The sequence below is a fragment of the Apaloderma vittatum genome, unplaced genomic scaffold, assembly GCF_000703405.1.
Source record: "Apaloderma vittatum isolate BGI_N311 unplaced genomic scaffold, ASM70340v1 scaffold43444, whole genome shotgun sequence".
NCBI lineage: Eukaryota > Metazoa > Chordata > Aves > Trogoniformes > Trogonidae > Apaloderma > Apaloderma vittatum.
In genome coordinates this window covers 6,053-23,852 of record NW_009714104.1, presented here as the reverse complement: position 1 = coordinate 23,852, position 17,800 = coordinate 6,053, and the positions used below count along the sequence as shown (strand labels likewise).

The 17,800-nt window shown below is 42.4% G+C and overlaps 1 protein-coding gene across 1 annotated transcript in view; it reads left to right on the top strand.

The window, feature by feature from the left end:
• NCBP1 (nuclear cap binding protein subunit 1, 80kDa) overlaps window positions 1-14,389 on the top strand; it is a gene marked incomplete at its 5' end in the record, with an annotated part of 28,913 nt that extends 14,524 nt beyond the window's left edge. Inside the window, 10 exons of the mRNA XM_009868607.1 lie at window positions 1,068-1,142; window positions 3,166-3,269; window positions 4,114-4,236; window positions 5,409-5,511; window positions 6,797-6,890; window positions 9,371-9,474; window positions 10,158-10,272; window positions 12,689-12,832; window positions 13,220-13,333; window positions 14,160-14,389. Coding sequence (XP_009866909.1) covers window positions 1,068-1,142; window positions 3,166-3,269; window positions 4,114-4,236; window positions 5,409-5,511; window positions 6,797-6,890; window positions 9,371-9,474; window positions 10,158-10,272; window positions 12,689-12,832; window positions 13,220-13,333; window positions 14,160-14,273 — 1,090 coding nt within the window. The remainder of the gene's footprint in view (window positions 1-1,067; window positions 1,143-3,165; window positions 3,270-4,113; window positions 4,237-5,408; window positions 5,512-6,796; window positions 6,891-9,370; window positions 9,475-10,157; window positions 10,273-12,688; window positions 12,833-13,219; window positions 13,334-14,159) is intronic.
• Between the last annotated feature and the right edge of the window lie 3,411 nt (window positions 14,390-17,800).

Below are 17,800 nucleotides of genomic sequence, written 5' to 3'. Positions count from 1 at the left end.
GCCAGTGTAAGCATTCCCTAAACAGGGGAAGTAGAAACATGTCCTGCACCCACAGTCAGTCACTAACAATTTTTCCAAAATGACTCCCTAACTTAACCTTGTAATGGCTTGCCCTGCCTCTTTATATCCTGTGTTTATTCTGTAGTCTTGCTCCCTGTCCTACCCTAAATCTTTCCTTATAACCTTTATTCTTGAGACCTTGTAATCTGTTTCCCTCCTGCCAAATCCTAGTGCCTGAAGTTCCATCAGAGCTGGTCCTGCCATCCATTCTTACCATGCCACATCTTGGAACTCGCATCTCTAGCAGGAGCTCCCTGGACTCCATCAGTGTCTAACCACAGGTTCCCCTGAGCTTTCCATTCCAGGCACCAGTGTGGCAAAAGAGGTCATCTTGGAGTTAAATCCTCCCTGTAGTAACTTCCACAGCCTGCTATCCTACATGCTTTCCATAGCTCATCTGCCCAAGTGTCCTTGTGGGGAGGAATGCAGCACTGCTTGTAATATGTTTTTGTGGCTTTACTTCAGTTTCTTTTGTTTTTCTCATATGGAATTAAGCACTTGCTAGTTATCCTAGCATATGTCTGTGTTTTCTGACCAGGTAGTAGTCTTCAAAGAGCTCATTTTTTTAATTAACCTGAATGCTCCTTGCTTCTGCCATTTATCACAAAACTCGCAAGTGACTGTATATGAGACTTTTCTTAATCTGAAATACATTTGAAGTTAGTCAGAAGTTCAGAAATTCCTGTGAGGGAGGAAAAGACTATGAAATCACACAAGATTCCTTTCCTAAGGAAAGGGAAAGCCAGCTAACCATAAGCATAGAGTATTTTTAATCTGATGGGGGAAAATAAATGACACAGAGATGAGATTCCAGGAATGCTAATGGTCAGTAAGGAAATAGTGATAAACTTACCTCACTGTCCTAAAATTGCCTACACTTTAAAACGTAGGAGTCAAGCACTCCAGTTTTCCATAGACTGTGACTGTTTTATACCTGTTAGACCAAGAAAAAGAGACTGAAGCAAAAATTCTTTTGCTGAAAGCTATCTTGCTCTGTCCTTTGACAGGTCAGATTGTCTTACTCAGGACCTTGAAAAGCCCAAGCCCAAATTTGTGAGAGAGGTTTTGGAAAAGTGCATGCGGTAAGTAAGATCTTTGGATAATTTAGTTCAAGGCAGATTGCTGCTTCTGGATACTGTCAGATTCCTTTTAACTCAATTCTTGTCTTACATACATGTGTGCTTACAGTTCAGTTTCAGTTAAAAGATGAGTCATTTGTTTGTATGATTTGAATTTGGTTTACCAGACAGGTGGAGCAGATGGTAATCAGATACCTATTCCAGGTATGCACATCTGTAGTTACAAAAACACATGCTTAATCATAGGCATGGAAACAAGAATAGAGTTTAGGCAGTATATCTGGAAAGTGTCACAGAGTCACAGAACATTAGGGGTTGGAAGGGACCTCTACAGATCACCCAGTCCAACCCCCTGCCAGGGCAGGATCACCTACAGGAGGTCACACAGGAACGTGTCCAGGCGGGTTTGAAAGTCTCCAGAGCAGGAGACTCCACACCCTCCCTGGGCAGCCTGGGCCAGGGCTCTGTCACCCGCACAGGGAAAAAGTTTTTTCTCATGTTTCTGTGGAACCTCCTGTGTTCCAGCTTGTACTCGTTGCCCCTTGTCCTGTCATTGGATGCCACTTAAATGAGCCTGGCTCCGTCCTCCTGACACTCCCCCTTGACATATTTATAAACATGAATGAGGTCACCCCTCAGCCTCCTCTTCTCCAAGCTGCAGAGCCCCAGCTCCTTCAGCCTTTCCTCACCAGGGAGATGTTCCATCCCTCCATCATCCCTGGGGCTGTGCTGGACTCTCTCCAGCAGTTCCCTGTCTCTCTTGAGCTGAGGGGCCCAAAACTGGACACAATATTCCAGATGTGGCCTCACCAGGGCAGAGCAGAGGGGCAGGAGGGCCTCTCTTGACCTACTGCCTACTCCCCTTCTAACCCAGCCCAGGAAGCCATTGGCCTTCTTGGCCACGAGGGCACACTGCTGGCTCATGGCCATCCTGCTGCCCACCAGCACCCCCAGGGCCCTTTCCCCTGCGCTGCTCTCCAGCAGGTCAGTCCCCAGCCTGTGCTGGCACATGGGGTTGTTCTTTCCCAGGTGCAAAACTCTACACTTGCCCTTGTTGAACTTCCTAAGATTTCTCTCTGCCCAGCCCTCCAGCCTGTCCAGGTCTCCATGAATGGCAGCACAGCCTGCTGGGGTGTCAGCCACTCCTCCCAGTTTTGTGTCATCAGCAAACTTGCTGACAGTGCTCTCTAATCCCTCATCCAGGTCGCTGGTGAATATATTGAATATAAATAAATATTGAATATAAAGTATTTAGCACTAACAGAAATGGAGGAACTAATTGTTAGTTATACTTAAAACTGAGAATCTAATCTTGATTCTTACAGGTCCCTCTGATGTTCATTGACCTTAAACAAACAGCTCTCAAGACAAACAAACAAAAACTCGATACCCAAGAACAAGAGTGTACTCTTGCTGGACTCAAAATCACTGAGATGGAGATACATAGGAGATAGAAAGGGCACAATGTTCAAAAAATCCTGTGTTATGAATGTTTTCTTGTACACTGGATCTGTTTGAGGGTGAACTTAGTGTAGTAATAATCATAATTTGTGCTGCAAAGCAAATGCTATTTTTCTATCGCACTCTTCCATTTCACTGCAAATTCTGTTAGCAAAATTAAGCATTTCTGGGAGTGAAATAAGCTGAAAATTAAAAGACATTCAGTTTAATATTTTTTTTTCTACTTTGAATACCAATGTCGTACTAGTTTTCTGCAGCACGTCTTAGGCTTTTGCATAAAACATCCTACGAGGGTGTTACGTCTAAATCTTATGACAAGCTAAATTAATTGTGTGAGGATGAAACTCTTAGCACCATAGAGTTCAAACAGAAAGCATCTACTCTTAAGTTTGGTTTACTTAGCTCTCACTGCTCATCAGAAGCTATCATTCTATTGTGTAAACATCCTGATTTTTGTTCTGTGAAATTTTAAATACAGAAAAAACATAATAATGCAGTCACATTAGAATTAACCCTGGTGTTATTCCGATTTTAATTCTACTGCTCTGAAACTTGTCATTTCCAGGCTCTCCTACCATCAGCGAATAATAGACATTGTTCCTGCAAGTTTTTCTGTCCTCAGTCCTGCCAATCCTGTGTGTATTTACAAATATGGAGATGAAAGTAATAGTAAGTATTGAAGTTTCTGAGAGGTCAGGTTGAAGAAAATAGTGTTTGAGAGCAAGGGAGCACACTGGTTTGACAGTAAAACCATAAAGAAGAATACAACTGAAATAAATATGCATGATTTTTATATGGGTAAATTATGCTTCATGTGAGCGATTAATATATATTATGCCTGGATTTCTGTAATATAATCCTCTTTGTTACTTTACGAAGAAAAGAAAATACAGGCAGGTATATGAAGCTACTCTTGCTGAGGTGATGTTGTGCAGCATTGTTTGCCAGAAGCCTAAAATCGGAAAATTCATCCATTTCCCCCTGTTTGGGCACAATGTTATGCAAAAGTCAGCCTATGAAGTGATAATGTGAGTTTATTTTTTGAACTTCATGAAACAATAAATTTTGTTTTGCCAGTAAACTTGGTCTAATGAAGCATAGAAAGGCAGCAGATGATGTAAAGATTGAGGTAGAGAGATACCTCATTATTCCTTTCATTAGTTGGTGTAAAGACAGTCCTAAACATAGAAGTGTCATCATCAAAGATGCCAGTGAGGTAAAACAAAGAAGTACTGTATTTGTAGGAAACTAGTGGAAGCTGAAGTGGAGCTTTAGGCAAGAGAGTGATTACCTGAGCTCAGCTCTTGAAGATTCTGCTGCAAATTTTGAATTTAATGTGAAGACCAGGAAACTTGCTGAGCAATTTTGTGGAATAGTGATGTAGATAATGATACTGGAAACAGATAGTTTTAGGTGTAGCTGGGAAGCCTGCTTCTTTCTCTGAGAGGCAAAGTGATGTTAAAAATACTTGCTAACCTCCTCTGTATTTTTGACCTTTCTGCTTTTTTTTTAGGGTCTCTTCCTGGATATACTGTGGCACTCTGTTTAACAATTGCAGTTAAAAATAAGGCCAGTAATGATGAAATCTTCAGCATTTTAAAAGATGTGCCTAATCCAAACCAGGATGATGATGATGGTAAGATGTATGCTGTTAGGTTTTGGCACACTGTAGTTTCTCTTGTGTGTAGACCAATCTGCCATCCTTGGAGCCATGATTGTGGTGGCTAACAGAACTCTAAGCAACAGAGCTGTGTGCTTTTCCTTTTACTAGTAGGTTTCATTTTTTCAGTAAATGGAAATAATACACCATTTTTAAACAGAGGAGGTTTTGTAAACATCTTACATGCAAGGGCAGACCTGGTTTTTGTAACTTGTGATAACCTGGTGCTTGAGTTGTTTTTTCTTGTAGCATGAAATTAGCATTTTCTTTTCCTTCAGCAACAGAGGGCAGTTTTTGCTGTTATCCATGCCCCTGAGGTACTCAGTGCGTGTGCCCTGAGAGCTGTTCTGCCCTCAGCAGCAATCCATTGACAGATAAGATACAAACTCGCACTGGGACTCCACTCACATTCTCTTTAGCTTGGCAGCACTGATTCTTAAAGCCTGTGTGTTTTAGATGTGAGAGGGAGTGTGAGACGGAGAGTTAAGAAGCGGTCTTTACAGTGGAGACATCTTCAATATGTAATGTTTGCAAGTGTTCTGGTATGCAAGCAGGGAGCAACAACGACCTGTTTTGAGTTTTTTTAACCTGGAATCCACTGCCATGTTTCCTGGTTTGCTGGAAGCATCAGCCACTCTATGAGTACTCTCCACCCTGCAGGTAGCTGCAGCGACAGGAAGGCACTTGGCACCGTTCACCCCTAGCACCCATATTTACTCTACGCACTTCCTGGACCCTTATTCCATGTCATAAATAGCCAACCTGTACATTCTAATCGTCTGTAGCATCCCCACTCCTCATCCACTCTCCCTTTGTCGTCTGCCAGGCTTTCAGCTTGGTGTCTAAGAGTGGTTTCCCTTGTTGCTCTTCTCTGCTGCTGTCCCTCAGTACTGTGGCTGAGGCTCGGGCAGTTTCTTCACTGATGTGGAATTCTCTCTGCACATTTTCTCCATGGCAAAATGGGAGCGTGAAGGTCTGCACGTTTCAGAAAGCCTTTGCAAGGCTCCCTCCCCAGCCTTGCGAAATCTGGTTGATGAAACTCCTTTTTTGTGGAATGAGTTAAAACCATGAGTTAGCACTCCAGTTTTATGAGTAGCTTGCATGCTTTACTTGAAGTACTTACAACTTCAACTTTAAATAATTTGCAGATGAAGGATTTACCTTCAACCCTCTGAAAATAGAAGTCTTTGTTCAGACTCTGCTCCATCTAGCTGCAAAGTCTTTCAGCCACTCCTTCAGTGCCCTGGCAAAGTAAGTGTTCTGTGTATGTTATCTTGGAGCTTACAGAACTGTGTAGTTGTGACGGTGAAATGCATAATAAGGAACTGGTCTACAGGCTTCAGTAATGTTTTAGGTCCTCAGCAATGCGAGGACAATTAAGAGAAGTAATGAGACTGCTTACTGAAGGAATAGTAGTGTAAATTCTAGGTTATATACGTGAATGGAATTAACAGAAGTGAGTATGTTATGGCCATGTGATGTAAGTCAAACAGATGAGAAGGGTTCGGTACGTTACTCCATTTTAGAATTACTCATGTGCTGATTATGATGAGGAACAAAAGTTTCTCCTTACCTTTGAATGACTGGGTAGCTCTCACTGCAGTATCTTGCACTGTGAGTACTCCAGAACATGTCTGTATAAAAAATGAAGAAAGAAAACATGGAAGTAGCCTGCTGTAAGCTTCTGTCTACCAAAGCACAGTAAAATCCATTCCAAAATACTTCAGAGTGTATCCTTCAAAGATAGGCTTTAACTTCTAACGAACTTACTACACCCTTTTTAGCAAAATGAGATAAAATAATAAATTTTTAATCCTGTGTTCTTTGGAGTTGCTCTTAAGTGGTCTTGATACATGAAAGGTAGTCGTCCATCTTAAGTTATTTTTCTTTCTGTCACTAAAGATATATAAAGCTCTTACAAAAACATGCACCTGGGAGCTTTACAGAGGCAATGTTGGTAAGAAACTGCGGTCAATACTACAAGAGACAGGGTGACATGAATACTTAGAGCCATGGTGTGCTTGCTGCTGCACATCAGCAGTGGCAGCCATGAGATCAAAAAGAGCCTCTTAAGCTTTATAGTTACATTGCAGTACACTAGGTTGTGAATGCTCTGTAGCCATCAGCATTACTCTGCTGAAATAGAGGCTTTTAGAAGCATTTCCTTCCAAAAAGAGGCAGATTGAATAAGTCTAAAGTTACGGAAACACGTATCAAGAGGAAAGTCTAAGGCTCAAAAGGCAGCAAATTTTGCTCCAGCTGTGTGTAGATAAGCACATGAGGCATGAAAGTGCCTCTTGCTTTTTAAGAGTCTGAGAAATGTAGTCCAGCTTCAAGGAGTAGGTTCACCACTAAGTTTTAAGCTGCTTTTAGGAGCTGTCATGTCTTTGTAGCCTGTTTTAGCTCAGGATGATTATTTTTGAGGGAATAGTTGTTCAAGACTTTTCTTTTGGCTGATCTAAACCACTTACCTGGTATCTGCTGCTCTTCTGACCTGATCCTAATCCCTCCACTGACTACTTGCATCTATTAAAAGGTTTCATGAAGTCTTCAAAACACTTGCTGAAAGTGATGAGGGAAAACTCCATGTTCTGAGGGTTGTGTATGATGTTTGGAAGAATCATCCACAGGTAAGAGGTGCAGCGTCGAGTATCTTTTGTGAGTTTGAACTCACAAAGGTCATATTTAATAAAAAACATTAGTGTACTTTATAGAATTTAAAACTAAGTCATCTATTGTCATACTATTTGAAGGAAAGTTCGTATTGTATCCTCTGTTATTACTAGTGCTGAAAATGAAGGCTAGACGTAAAATACCTACCGTCAGTGAGGCCACTTCTTCCTCAGTGTTCACTGGAAGTGCAAAGGCTGTCATTCTGACTCACATTTGTACTATGCTGTTTGTACAAGCTAACTTGCTAAAATCACGTTTCTGTTCAAAATCAGAAAACAACATAGATGCTTAAATTGAAGTAAGATGTTAGATCTCATACCAAAAGCAGGCTACGTTCTTAGAAAGGTGGAAACCTGAGATTTCTTAGGGATGATGTTTTTTTTTACCAACTGCTGGGGAAAGCCAGACAGTTATTCCCAAAGCTCATGCTGGAGTCGCTGTTTTATGTGGGCAGAGTGAGTGGAGCTGCAGTGAGTGGCTGTTCAGAATACAGCAGTCTGACAGTGCCATGAGTATGTTCATTCTTGAGCCAGAGGAAATAACACCCTGAAAGACCTATGAAAATGCCTCTGTTGTTTAAGCTGTTCAGTTTCTTCACAGCAGTTGTTTTCTCCCTCAGCTGTCATTCTTCTATAAATAGAAATTGGTAAGGAACTCGAGCTGAATTTGCCTGCATTAGTTATTTCATGTGTTCCTTACTGGGGTATTTGTGTTGCACTTTATTGTGCTTGATGGTGGGCTCTACCTCACAGCTGCCCAGGCCAGACTTTTGGAAATGATGCCTCTGAGAACAAGGCGGGGTGATCCTGCATCTGCTACTGGACTCGTAGTCCGTTCTCCAGAGAAAAAACAGCTCTTAGAAGATACCTTTGCAAGATGTCACCTCTCTTCTAAGTAGAGGAAAAGCATCCAAAAGCAGGAACTTTTTAGTATATTAAACTTCCTACCCAAATTACTGACCTTGAAAATCTGATGATTACAGTCTGACCTACTTTTTACTGCCATTTAAGTGGATCAGAAGAAATGACATTACTGCAGTCTAATATCTGTATCCTCTTCCTCTTTGTTCCTTTGTATTACAGCATGACCAAACTGAGATGGAAGTTTCAAACCCAGACTAAACAATCATGTTAGATTTTTATTGATAAATCAAGATATCTTTAAAAAAATACCAAAGTGCAAAAGTTATGAAGGTCTATTGTTCTACTTGATCGTGGGACTTAAATTTTCTTATCTTACCTTTATTGTGGTTCAGTGTTTTGCTTCTGGTCAAGCACTTTTTTTTTTTTTTTCCCTTAGTCCACAGCCTCACTGGCACACATGAGATATGGTTCCTGGACAGCAGGATGCTTGCCCAGAGCCTGTTTCCATCCCACTTGCCCTACTTCTGTGTCTGTGGGAACGTCCTTTTAATTTGTCTCAGACTACAAGCAGTATTTGCAGGGCATGTAGTCCTGATGAGTGATCCACCCTGCAGATTGTGATTTAGCAATAGGAATCAGTAGTTTCTGGACCTGTAATCAAGGTTGCGGTGGTGGCTTCGTAAAGAGAAACTAAAACATTGAGATGAAATGTTTTATGAAAACCTTAGGTCTGTGTTTCTTGGAAGATCAGGCTAAGCAACCAGAAATTCTTTCTCACGCAAGTAGAGCACAGGGTGGCTATCCTGAGACTTTGAAAGTCGGGTGCTGCGTTTTCTGTATGATTCATTCAGTTATTTTAATTTTCTTTCCTTAAAAGGAGCTTTATTACACTTCCTTATTTGACAATGGGCGGTTGTAAGGATAGCTACAGTGCAGGCTGTGGTTCTTAGATACTGTGGCATTCAATCACATGAGTAACTAAGATAAGTCTTTTTTCTGAACAGCTTGCAACTGCTTTAGTCGGTAACTCCTCTCTGCAGTTGCCTTCGACATTGCTTGCAACTCACCCCCTGTCCCCGCCTCCCTGAAAGGCAGCAGTGCCGGTAGCAAGTAAACACTTCCATTGACTACACAGCACTGCTCTGTCCTGAAATGAATAGGTCCTGCAGAGAAGCGCTTACTGTCACGTCTGAAAACTGTTGTAGTGCAAGGAGAGTAGGCTCACAGTAGCTCTTTCACTATGCTGATCTGACAGCTATATATGCTCTTGAGTACTGCAATGTCACATACTAGGATTTGTGTTTCTGCGGCCTCATTTCAACTGAATCTAGTATTTTTTGCTTTTGTAAGGAAGTATGTATGTTAACGAAGAGTGATACATTGCTTTCATAAGTAGAGAAGACTATTGGTATAGATTCCCTAATTTAAGCATTTTAAGCTAGACTACCCTGCTTCCTAAAGTATTTGAAATTGCCCTGTAATATCATTAGTGTAGAGTTGCATCGGACTGTCTCTGGTTTTAGCTTTTTATACTTCACAAAGATTGTGTGTACAATGTCTTTTACAAAATACAGATGATTGCTGTGCTTGTGGACAAGATGATTCGGACCCAAATTGTTGACTGTGCTGCAGTAGCAAACTGGATCTTCTCTTCAGAGCTTGCGCATGACTTCACTAGGTAATAACAATTTGTGTTGAGTTGGTATTTGTCTCTGAATGACTATTTTAGGTGGCCAGTACTATATTAATCTATGAAAAATGAGTAGTGGAAGAAAAAGGGACAATTAAGCTTTTGCTCCTCCTACAGAATATGTACTTTAGTATTTTTCTTTCAGACTTGGGGTATGAATGCTTATGTGACGTTGCAAAAATGTTTCTAGCGTGTCACTTTGCTGGTATTCTGTAAGCCTGACAAAGCAGAACAACACTGGAACTATTTCTAGACAAAGTCTGTTCCTCTGTGTTGTATTGCTGCTAGCTTAGTGTGGTCCTGCTCTTTGGTTGAGGTATGTAGCTTGTACCACTGCTGATACATCACTTACATTCATGGCAGAAGTGTTTGGTTTGAGAAGTTGCTTTGGCGTTGGTACCCTTGCAGTATATATATGAAATGTAACACTGTTGTGGAAGTGTACTGCAGTAAAATAGGAAAGAAATAATTGCTAAGCTTCCTTATGTTACAGGTCTGCTTTCCTGTATGCTGAGTATTTGCTTACCCGAGTAGACATCTTAGATCATACTAAGTTGTTGGTTTGGATTTTTTTTATTTTCCCAAATACATTTTTCTGTAAGAAAGTACATTTAGTTTGATATCTTGGAGCAGTGTGTAATGAAGTGTTTTGAGCTTTGTGTCTTTCCTAGGTTTTATATCTGGGAGATCTTACATTCCACAATTCGTAAGATGAATAAGCATGTTCTGAAGATTCACAAAGAACTGGAAGAGGCTAAGGCAAGATTGGCCAGGCAGCACAAAAGAGTGAGTAATTTATTTCTAATTTGTAATTATTTTACATGGAGTTGTACCAACCTGCATGCTGTCAGACTGACACACGGTTGGTTTTGGGAAGGACTGAGTAAAAATCTTTATCAGGAGGCATATCTGCAGACACGGACGTCAAAAAATGGATGTGTGTTCTCAGTCCATCTTTCTAATAGTACCTATAACTTAAGAATTTAGTGAAATCTTTAAGGGAATACATACATACTTGCTCTGTTCAAGCTCTCTCACAGCTTTGTCTTCCAACAGTAGTATGTCTTCCACTTGCCTTCTAATCTGCCTTCCAGTTGCCTTACTAGATAACAATAAGATACAAGTTATTTGTAGTAAGTTCTGTTAAAGAGTACTCTTGTGGCTTCCATGCAGAAGTGCACGGAAACAGCTATTGGCTATTGAAAAGTTGGCTGTTACTGTTCTTCTCATGGATGCTGCTGGATTCTTACGCTGGCATCTGTCACTTCCTTCTTCCAGCTTATTTTTCTGGGTTTTTGCATGATCTGGGTTGCTGTAGAAAACAAACTGGTGAGCCAGCAGCTGCTGTTGTCCCAGGCGGGACAGTAAAGTGGAGAGAGAGTGTCTTCTGTGGCAGCTGCAGAAGACAGAGCTCAAGGAAACTTGGCTGAATGCACTGCTTAGTCATGAGAAAACGAAGTCAGTCTATAAACATACAGAGAGTTGCAGAGAGCAAGAGGGAATTTCCATGTTTGTATGTAGACTGCGAGTGCGATCACCTCAGCTAGCTCCAAAACACTGGGTGAAGTTAATGTCGGAATTTGACACATGGCACAGGGGCTGCTGATGGGTTCTGAAGAAATCTGCACAAGTCAGTCATTTTCCAGAAGTTTCTGTTGAGAAGTCACTAATACCTCACAGTTTGCCAGCTTCGTTTCATTCCACTCCCTTCATTTTGTTTCCTTCGCTTCCAGCCTCAGCCATCTGAGTTGCTTGCATCCTCAACCTGTATTGATCAGCAGTTAATAAATGCCTGTGATTATTGAAGACTGAGATGCAGTCATTGATCTTACTGTGAGGGAAGGAGCTCTGGCGTCTTTAAACAAATATGCCAGTGTTTTCATTTATGTACTTGTCTCTTGCTGCGGCTCTTTATTACCGAGTACTTTAAATGAGCGTTGTGCCAGGAAGAAGCATTTGTATGCAGCAGTGAGTGGTTCTGCAGGCTGTTGCTCTGCTGCGTGACCATTCCTTTTAGAGGAAGTAAGTTGTCAAGTTTTGATGTCCCCAGCATGAAGTGGATTGCCTTACGATGGAATGAGTCCCAGGCTTATATGCTTTCTCTTAGGTCCTATTGGTCTTTTAGCATTTTGAGTTCAGGAAACCTCTGTAGATGGGGAAAAATCAAGTTCGTGCAGAGGGAATTAAATTAAATTCTCTCTTGCTCTGGTAAGTCGTTTTTACTTTTTACGCTGATTCAGAGCTGTAACTACCTTCTGATTATGAGTTTCATTTGCTGTGCAGTAGGTGAGTTAACACATGGCCCATAGATTTGCCATATATTTGCATATGCTACTTTTACAGGTATTTGAAGTTTTGAGCTGTTAGTTTGTAGGTATTTTTGCGCGGAAACAATCCTATGAGACTAAAGCAATATCTGTATTTGAGCGCACCATATTCCATCAGATTCTGCCTTTCCACCTATATAACCCTTGCGTAAGACTTTGTTACCTGAGCTTCCAAGTCTTGGTACTAAGGTGTATTTTGTGTTGGTGGTGGTTGTGTTGTTTTATTTTTGTTTTGAGGAGATAAGACTATGACATGTTCCTGTTCTGTTTTTTGGACTCCGCACTGAGTGATCCCTTTTAGTCTGAAAGCATCGCTTTTGGTGCTGAATATAGGGAGTCCCCACTTAAACGCCAAGGATGCAGTCTCTGGTGTTCCTTTTGTTCTAACCAGCCAGATTCACCTGATTTCTTGCACAAGTGCTTTATATTTTGGAGCCCTGAGAATTTCAGAACTATTCATTGAATGAATTACCTGCTCTGCTGCAGTAGACACAATTTAAAAAATCCATGCCAGTTTTTTTTTTTTAAAAAAAAAAGATATTAATTATGTAGTAATGATGAAGTCGGCAGGGGTATTACCTTTACAGTGTTTCAACTAAGTAAAGGTCCAGTAAATCATTAAGCTTGCTCTGGTTGCTCTGAAATCTTGATTTTTTTAATATATTTTTTTAGAGATTTCCTATGTTGGCATTTTTCATTCTGAATTTCTTTCCTGAATTATACTCAAATTAAATGTCCTCCAGATTACAAATTACAGCTTCAGTTGCTGCTTCTGAGTTGCTCTGCAGACCTTTTCACATGTGGAACCTGAGGACATGTAACAGTATCCACAGGTAGCCAGGTTGCTAATTAGTCTTGTATGTTTCCCCTTACAGCGAGACAGTGATGATGACGATGATGATGATGACCGAAGCAGCGATCGAGAAGATGGACCACTAGAAGAGCAGATAGAACGCCTGCAGGAAAAAGTAGAGTCAGCCCAGAGCGAGCAAAAGAATCTCTTCCTTGTTATATTCCAGGTAATGATGGACACAGGCTCTTGTCACTTCTCTGGATTTGTAAGCTTGCAGTGTCACTTGTATCTCAGGCATCTTGGGCAAGTGAGAAGGGGTTTACTGTGGGTTAGAGTTAATCCAGAGCTTCTCCCTGCATAAACTGCTTCTGAGCAGAATCTGTTGAGTTTCAAGTGCTTGGAACAGTTCTGCTTGCACACAGTTTCCTGATCAGCCAGAAGGTAACTGGATTTTATTTCTCACTGAATTCAGTGTTTGCCTACCAGAGTAATCATTCTCACATTGCTGTTCAAAGCTTCTGTCCCCCAGATCCTCTCACCTGAGGTTAGGATCCTCCTTTCATTTGACAAGACTGAAGTTTTGGGGTTGTTTTTTTTTTCCCGTCTCCTGCAGCGTTTTATTATGCTGTTAACTGAGCACTTAGTGCGCTGTGAGACGAGTGGGATTGATGTGTTCACACCTTGGTACAAGAGCTGTATCGAGAGGTTGCAGCAGATCTTCCTGCAGGTAAGTTTCACTCTGGCTTTGCGCAGGGAAGTGGTTAGAGGGGCTTTTGTGGCTGGAGAACTGAGCGCTCCGTGAGAGCAGCAGTAGGTGGCAGCAGCTCTTCTCTGAAGGCTGATGGAGGGCTCGGGCATAAACTCTGGTTCTGGCCACGTCTCTGCCAGGAGTGACTGGTCCTTGATTATTTCCCACGCTGTGAGCATACTGGGAAAAAAGACTGAGATGTGATTATGAATTTTGCTGAGCTCCTCTTAATTGCAGGTGTATAGCAAGGGCAAAGTTGTGAGCGAACAGGAATAGATGTCTTTTTAAATAAGTGGTTTAAAATGTTGCAGAATTCCTTTTATTAAAAAAGGCGTAAATATCGGTTGAAAATAGATTTGAATTATTGGCTCTGTACTAAATGAGATAAGCACAGGTGGCTGAATGGAAGTGATAGTAATTGAAAATTAAACCTGTGCGAGCATTTAAGAGTGGGAGTGCTGGTATAGTTCTCCCCTGGGTTGGACCCGTCCCCGGAGGGGAAAGCAGATGTGGTGATTCTCGTAGGATACCTCTGCCGTTGCCTGGTATTCTGCAAGCAGTCCAGGTCCCAAGAGGGAGGAGCTGCAGGGAACACAGTGCTTCTCAAGACGGAATTTTAGCACATGCTTTCATCTTGCCATCGGCAGTGGCTCCGCAGCGTGCACTCCCTGTCAGGGGCTACTGTGTTGTAGAAATGAGATGTGCTTAAAAATTTTGATGAAAATGTTTGACCTGTGGTTCTTGCATGTCTTGACTTCTCCTCACAGTAAAGGTCTGTGTTCTGTTTTTGTTTCTTATCTGCCAGCATCACCAGATAATCCAGCAGTACATGGTGACCCTAGAGAACCTCCTGTTCACAGCTGAACTGGACCACCACATACTGGCTGTGTTTCAGCAGTTCTGCGCCCTGCAGGCCTGAGGATTATTCATGGGCAGAGTCTTGTCTGCAGGACTTTAATGGTTTTTTTTTTTTACTTGGAAAACTTGACATGGGGATAGAAAACTTTTTTGACTAAAACAGGCTTTCATGTGCTCCTGTAGAAAACAGTACAGTACCCAACAGCAAACTGTGTAAGCATCATAAGCCTTATAAGATATGACTGATAGGGGATAGACGTGAAGTAAATATGAATGCTTTTTGTTGCTTTTTAATTTGGTTTGACTCATGATATTATTTTTGCTTTTCCCCCGTTGTTTGTATAAAAATAAGAAACAAGCAAACAGAAAAGCCCAACCAAACAGAGGAACCCAAACAAACAACGGAATGGCAAGGAGGTTGGATTAGATGATCTCTAAGGACCCTTCCAAGATGAGACATTCTGTGATTCTGTGATTTGTTACCTCTGCCTCTAAATCAAAGGAATTGCAGAAATGAAAAACAGTTGATACTGTTTTGTGAGTATGAAAGGGAATGTGGTTTCTCAGTAAGAGCAGTGCGGTAACTTCTCTCGTATGGCACAGAAAAGTGTCTCAACTTTTGGGCATGTGAAACACTTCATTTAAGCTTTCAGAGTAGTATTAGAGCATATGGATTTGTTTACTAGCAAGCCAGCTAGATTTTTCACAGTTTGAAAGAACATGGTTGTAATACAATTGAAGTATGTTTTGTGTTTGGGTTTTGTTTTTTATTGTATTGTCTAGTGACTTAATACAGTAGCTACAAACAGGTGGTAGAGGAACTTCATGGACAACTTCTGGAAAACGCAGTCCTTCTTGCAATATGGTCTGAGGAGTCACGAGCTGCTCCTCGCAGCAGTCTTGACTGGTAAATCGAGACAGTAAGCCAGAGCTGGAGTTAGAACAGACTTCTTACTTCCATGCTGCAAGCTTTACCTTGGGAACTCCTGCCCTGGACACCAGGGCAGAGGGCAGGGCAGTGTTCAGCTTGTCCCTTTATTTAAGGCTGTTGGGCTGCCAGGCTTGTGCTGGGCTGGACCTGCAGGCCTGCAGTGATACCAGAAATCTTTCTAGTCGCGATGGTGGATGAACCAGGCGCCCTCACCTCATCTGGCTTTGCCGTGGCTGCACCTACTGCCCTTCCCTTGCTGTAAAATGTGACAACAGCACGTGGCTCCACTGTCTTCAGAAAGCATTTTGATGCTAAATTAAGTGATCGCTGGCAGGAGATGTAGACTGGGAACACACAACCTGAAAACAGAGTAGCCTTAGTTTCGGAGTTATGCAAATAACATGATGTACGTGAAGGCCAGACCAGAGCAGTCGGTGTTAGGTGAGCAGTGATGAACGGCAAAGATGCTGCCTTCGGTGCTCAGGTCCGTCAGCATGTGGTGTATTTCCAAGCTGTTTGTGGTCTTTGCTTTTTACTTTCTTTTGCAGATGAATGTTTAAATAATTCCATGCCCAATGCTACTGAGTTTAAGCTTAGAAAGCGATGAGCTTTGAGTAATTTTCTTAGTTGAACAAATTATTTTTTCAAGTATTATACTTAGTAATGCATTTCATCCGTACATTGACCAATTGACTTCCTGATCAAGCAAGGAGGGTAAAAAAGGAGCTTCCTACTTTGTTGACCTAAGTTTGTGTGTGGCCTGTAGCAATCTGATATATCCTCGTAGACTTAGATCTGTTACTGCTTCCTCTGCTTACCCTTTCCCATTTGATTGATCCCTCCATTCTTTCAGGGGATACCATTTAATCATTGTACATTTGCTTTACGCAAGGGTTTTGTCAGTCATACACAGACTTCTGCTTCGAATCTTTCTGTTAATGTTCTTGAGTAATCAAATAGTTGTTTGGGTTTGTAAAGAAATATTAAATACTGTAGAGATTTTAATTGAGGTTTCAGCTTTTTTTCACTGGCTCGGCTCGGTATCAAGATTTCTGATATTAACTAGTGTGGGGCGGTTCTGACCTTAAATGTGACTTCTCTAAGACTGGTAACGCAGTTAAAACTTGCAAACCTGTAACTTCCTCTGAGCCGTGACAGGTTACGGGTACTGGGGATCCAGTTGCAACTGCCTGAGCGTAAACCTGTGATTTAAAACCACATAGCGATGTCTTTAAAAATTGATTTGATTTCCATGGTGAGCATGGGCTTTGATTACGTTTTTCGAGTCTGTCGGACACTTTCCCCTCACTGTAGGCCCAGCAGTGTACACTCGGGCTGGTTGGGTCCATAGGAAAGAGAACAAGATGTCCACGTAGCGATATCAGCAGCTGAAAGTGAAGAAACTCTGAAGAGCGGAAGCATGAGGTGGTGGATACTGTAAAGACACTGTAGAAACGTGGTGTGGTTGGAAGAAAGTGCACAATTAAAGACAAAAATAAATGAAGGTGAAGCAGGCTGCTGCTGGGAGTGTTTTGTCCTGTTTTGGGGACGGCTGAAGGAAAGCAGGCGAGGGAGGGTTATGCCGGTGTTAAATGCAGTTGTTTGGAGCAGTGCCCTTCCCTGCACTGGTACCCTAACACACACCTATCTTCACCTCCTTGGGCTGACGGGACACGTCTCATCCACCCACGTGCACAAGTGAGGCAATCTTGTGTGCTGCTGGGTGCCAGGGGGAGGGTGCTGTGGTGTGGAAATTCTCCCTCACCACCTCATTTTCTGGGCGGTGCTGTGCAAGGCGAGGCAGGGGTGGCTGCTGCAGCCTGCCCATGGGAAGGTGATTCAGCAGCCCGTGCACACCTCCCACCTGCCCCAGAGCGATCTGGAACCCAAGGGAACACCAGGTCACGGATCCATGACAGAGAGGGCTACCTCCAGAAACTCTTGACGGGACCTGCCTCTTGCCCTCCAGCCAACCTGTCCACAGGCCGCGCAGGGCCCAAGTCCTCCGAGCTCAGTGGGAAGGCAGGTCATGCGAGAGTACAGACCATGCGGAAGCAACAGAGGAGGCAGGACCTACTAGTGGAATCATTCCAGTTCTACCTGTGAATGCTACCTGCCTCTCCCCCAAGGACAGGGTACTTACCCTTTTCATTTACAAATTTCTGACAAAGTTGTTCAAAAGTCACCTTGGCCTCTGGCCCAAAAGTTGGGGGAGGAACCAAAAAAGAACTGGCCTAGACTTAAGGACACTCCTCTGTGAAACGTGGTGGAGATGTGCCAGGAACGCCCCAGGAGCATGAGGCTTTTCTTTTGATAAAGAGAGCGCTCTCCTTTAGCAGAGCCGCCTCCACAGCCAAGCAGCAGAACCTGCCCGGTGACAGTCTCCCACCACCAGAGTTGGTGCTGTGTCAGCTAACTGCCCTCTGCCTGCCCAGGGCCGGTACCAGCAGGACAAAGTACAGATCCTTCCTCCTCTAAGGGAAACAAGACAAACAGCAAGAAGTTCACCTTAGTTTATGAAGTAGAATGATACCACCTTATCTTTTGGCCCCATTGAACTCATAATTATGTGTTATTTTACCCTAAAATCTAGCCTAAAAGTCAAAGCTATTTGTCCTGTACGGAGCTTGTTCCATGTGAGGTACATCATCACTGAA